Source organism: Mandrillus leucophaeus, unplaced genomic scaffold, assembly GCF_000951045.1.
Source record: "Mandrillus leucophaeus isolate KB7577 unplaced genomic scaffold, Mleu.le_1.0 Scaffold172, whole genome shotgun sequence".
Classification (NCBI taxonomy): Eukaryota; Metazoa; Chordata; class Mammalia; order Primates; family Cercopithecidae; genus Mandrillus; species Mandrillus leucophaeus.
Genome location: NW_012101721.1, coordinates 3,509,436 through 3,512,327, shown reverse-complemented (window position 1 = coordinate 3,512,327; position 2,892 = coordinate 3,509,436). Strand labels below are relative to the sequence as shown.

Sequence of the window (2,892 nt, the reverse complement as noted above, 5' to 3'; positions counted from 1 at the left end):
CCCGAGTAGCTGGGACTACAGGTGCCTGCCACCTCGTCCGGCTAGTTTTTTGTATTTTTTAGTAGAGATGGGGTTTCACCGTGTTAGCCAGGATGATCTCGATCTCCTGACCTCGTGATCCGCCCGTCTCGGCCTCCCAAAGTGCTGGGATTACAGGCTTGAGCCACCGCGCCTGGCCAATGTAGGGTTTTAAGATCAGGCCATAAAATGTTATAGGCAAGAAAATAGAAATTGATTGAGAGATATAGATTATGGATTTAATTTATCCGTTTATTTTCTTTTCTATTAGATTTATCATTAAAATTGGTGACCACAGTCTGATATAGTTCAATATGAGAACTTCTGACTCCACCTTTATCTTTTCCAGCAATTGTACAACTCTTGGGCACTGTTGGGGTTTGGTGATCATAGTCTTCTTTTTTTTAATTAATGTTTTAATCGACCAGTAATAGTTGTACATACTCTTGGAGTACATAGTGATGTTTGATATTGTTGTCTTCTTTCACCCTAATAGTGTTATGAGACCCCTCATGGTGGGAGAAATGTGCTTTTGAAAGAAACTCATTGGCTTGGAGGGAAAGTGAATGGTTTTGGGCAATTGGCAAGAAGGTTCTAACATGGAAAATGCCTTGTGGAAGATGAATATATTTTTATCAGAGTTTTCTACTCATTTCACTGTCTTTTATTGTAATTCTGTTTTATATTTTAGGGTGAGGTGTGCAATATGATTAGCAAGAAGTACAGTGAATTCCTGCCTAGCATGCAGAGTGCGCAGGGCCTGATTACCCAGGTGGATAAACTGTCTGAAGACATTGACCTACTGAAATCCAGGATAGAGAGTGAGGTAAGGATAATTTGTTAAATTGGGTAGGTTTGTAGGGAAGTGGTTCAGCTTCCTGATTCCTAAGACAGCTTAATTGTGTACAACTTTCTAAACCCTCACTTTTCTGTTTGGTAAATGGTGGTTGAACTAAATGATTGTAGGGTGACTTCAATTCTGAAATAGAAATATTTTCCAGAAGTGTAATTTAAATAACTTATTTTTTATGGAAGAAAATTTGATCAGGCCCGGTGCATCACGCCTGTAATCCCAGCATTTTGTGGTGGCCAAAGCGAGTGGATCAATCTGTTATTTTGCACCTCTGGCACAGTACAAAAAATATCCCCAGAGTGTATTTGTAATTAGTTGATTGATTAGGGAGTCAGTATCAATAGTGCAATATTAGACTGTGCTATTAGAAATGAAGTGTCTGGAACAGAACAGTAATTGGCTCTCTGTACCTCTTACTGGCCACATCCTGGCTGTTGAAATTCATTTAGTTTTGGTTGTTGTAGTTTGAAAGATGGCTGGTCTGGATGAGAAGGTTTAGCCCTGAACACCGTACCATTTGAAGAACTGTGAAATAAACTGAGGATGTTTAGCCTTGGGAAGAAATACTTTCAATATTTGAAGCTCTGTCATATGGGAGGAATATTCAAATTTATGGTTGGTAATAGAGAATTTTTTTTCAATAGGTGTATGTTAGAAGTTTATTCAGGCATTTGGTGTATTTGTTGTGCACTTAAAAGGTGCCAGGTACTGAGACAGTTGCTGAATAAGAATGTTTTTTATTTCAAGGTGTGAATCTCATACCTGATAATAATAGTGTGACATAACAATAAATAGGAGTAATACAGTTAGAGAGAGGAGATACAGCTAAGGATGGCTTACTATAGGAAATGACATCCAAACCAAGACGGGAAATGATAGGCAACAGGGGAAGGAAGAGTGTTGTAAGTAGCCATAAATGTTAGTTTTAGGCAGAGGCATGGAGGTAGTGGAGAGAGGTCACTTTTGGGGAGCTACAAGTATTGCATAAGACAAATGTTTAGAGATTGTGGTGGGAAGGAACATAAGATGAATTAGAAAGGTAAGCAAAGACCTTGCATATCAGGTTAGTAGTAACATGATAAAGTTAGTGTGGACGTTATCTTGATGGCACTGTGGAACCCATAGAGGTTTTTAAGCAAGAGAGTGACATCAGATTTGAATTTCAGGAATTCTATTCTGCTTGCAGTTTGAAGAAAGAACTTGAGGGAAATGAGTCCAGGATGTGAGAAGGCAGTTAAAATATTCAGAGGCAGTTAAAATAATCGAGGAAAAAAAGGGCGGTGATTTGCCCTAAAGTCAGTGGCAGTGGGGATGGAGAAAAATTGATGGATCCTAGTGACATTTCAGAGAGGATATTTGGGACTTGTTGATGTAGGGAGTGAAGGATGTAGGAGTCAAGGATAACTGGGGAACTAGGTCATGGTTTCATTCCATTCACTGAGACAGTCTAGAGAAAGAGCAGGTTTTTGTGAGAGATTTGAGGAGTTTAAATTTAAGGTGCCTGTGGAATATCAAATGCACTTTCACAGACAGTTGGATTATATTAAGGTGAAGGCTAGACTGTTATTAAAAAAACAATAAACAAAAAGAGATACCTTGAAATGCAGTGGCTCAAACAAGATACTTTAAAAAAAAATCATAATACTTTAGTAAGCAGGCTGATTCTACAATCTAGGGCCCAGCTATTCTAGCATAGTGTGTGTCAAGAATTGAAGGGGATCTAGGATTTTAACTTTCTTGAAAGTCAGTAAGTTAGCCTGCTAAAGTTTCATGGATTTTGTTTTTACATTTTTTTTGAGATGCACTCTTACTCTGTTGCCCAGGCTGGAGTGCAGTGGTGTGATCTAGGTTCATTGCAACCTCTGCCTCCTGGGTTCAAGCAATTCTCCTGTGTCAGCCTCCTGAGTAGCTAGGATTACAGGCATGTGCCATCATGCCTGGCTAATTTTTGTATTTTTAGTAGAGATAGAGTTTCATCAGGTTGGCCAGAGTGGTCTCAAACTCCTGGCCTCAAGTGATCC

At 39.1% G+C, this 2,892-nt stretch overlaps 1 protein-coding gene across 1 annotated transcript in view; it reads left to right on the top strand.

Annotated features, from left to right (window-relative positions):
• The window catches only part of ZW10 (zw10 kinetochore protein), a 57,040-nt gene that overhangs the window by 7,313 nt on the left and 46,835 nt on the right, over positions 1–2,892 (top strand). The window contains exon 2 of the mRNA XM_011977063.1: positions 710–844. Coding sequence (XP_011832453.1) covers positions 710–844 — 135 coding nt within the window. The remainder of the gene's footprint in view (positions 1–709; positions 845–2,892) is intronic.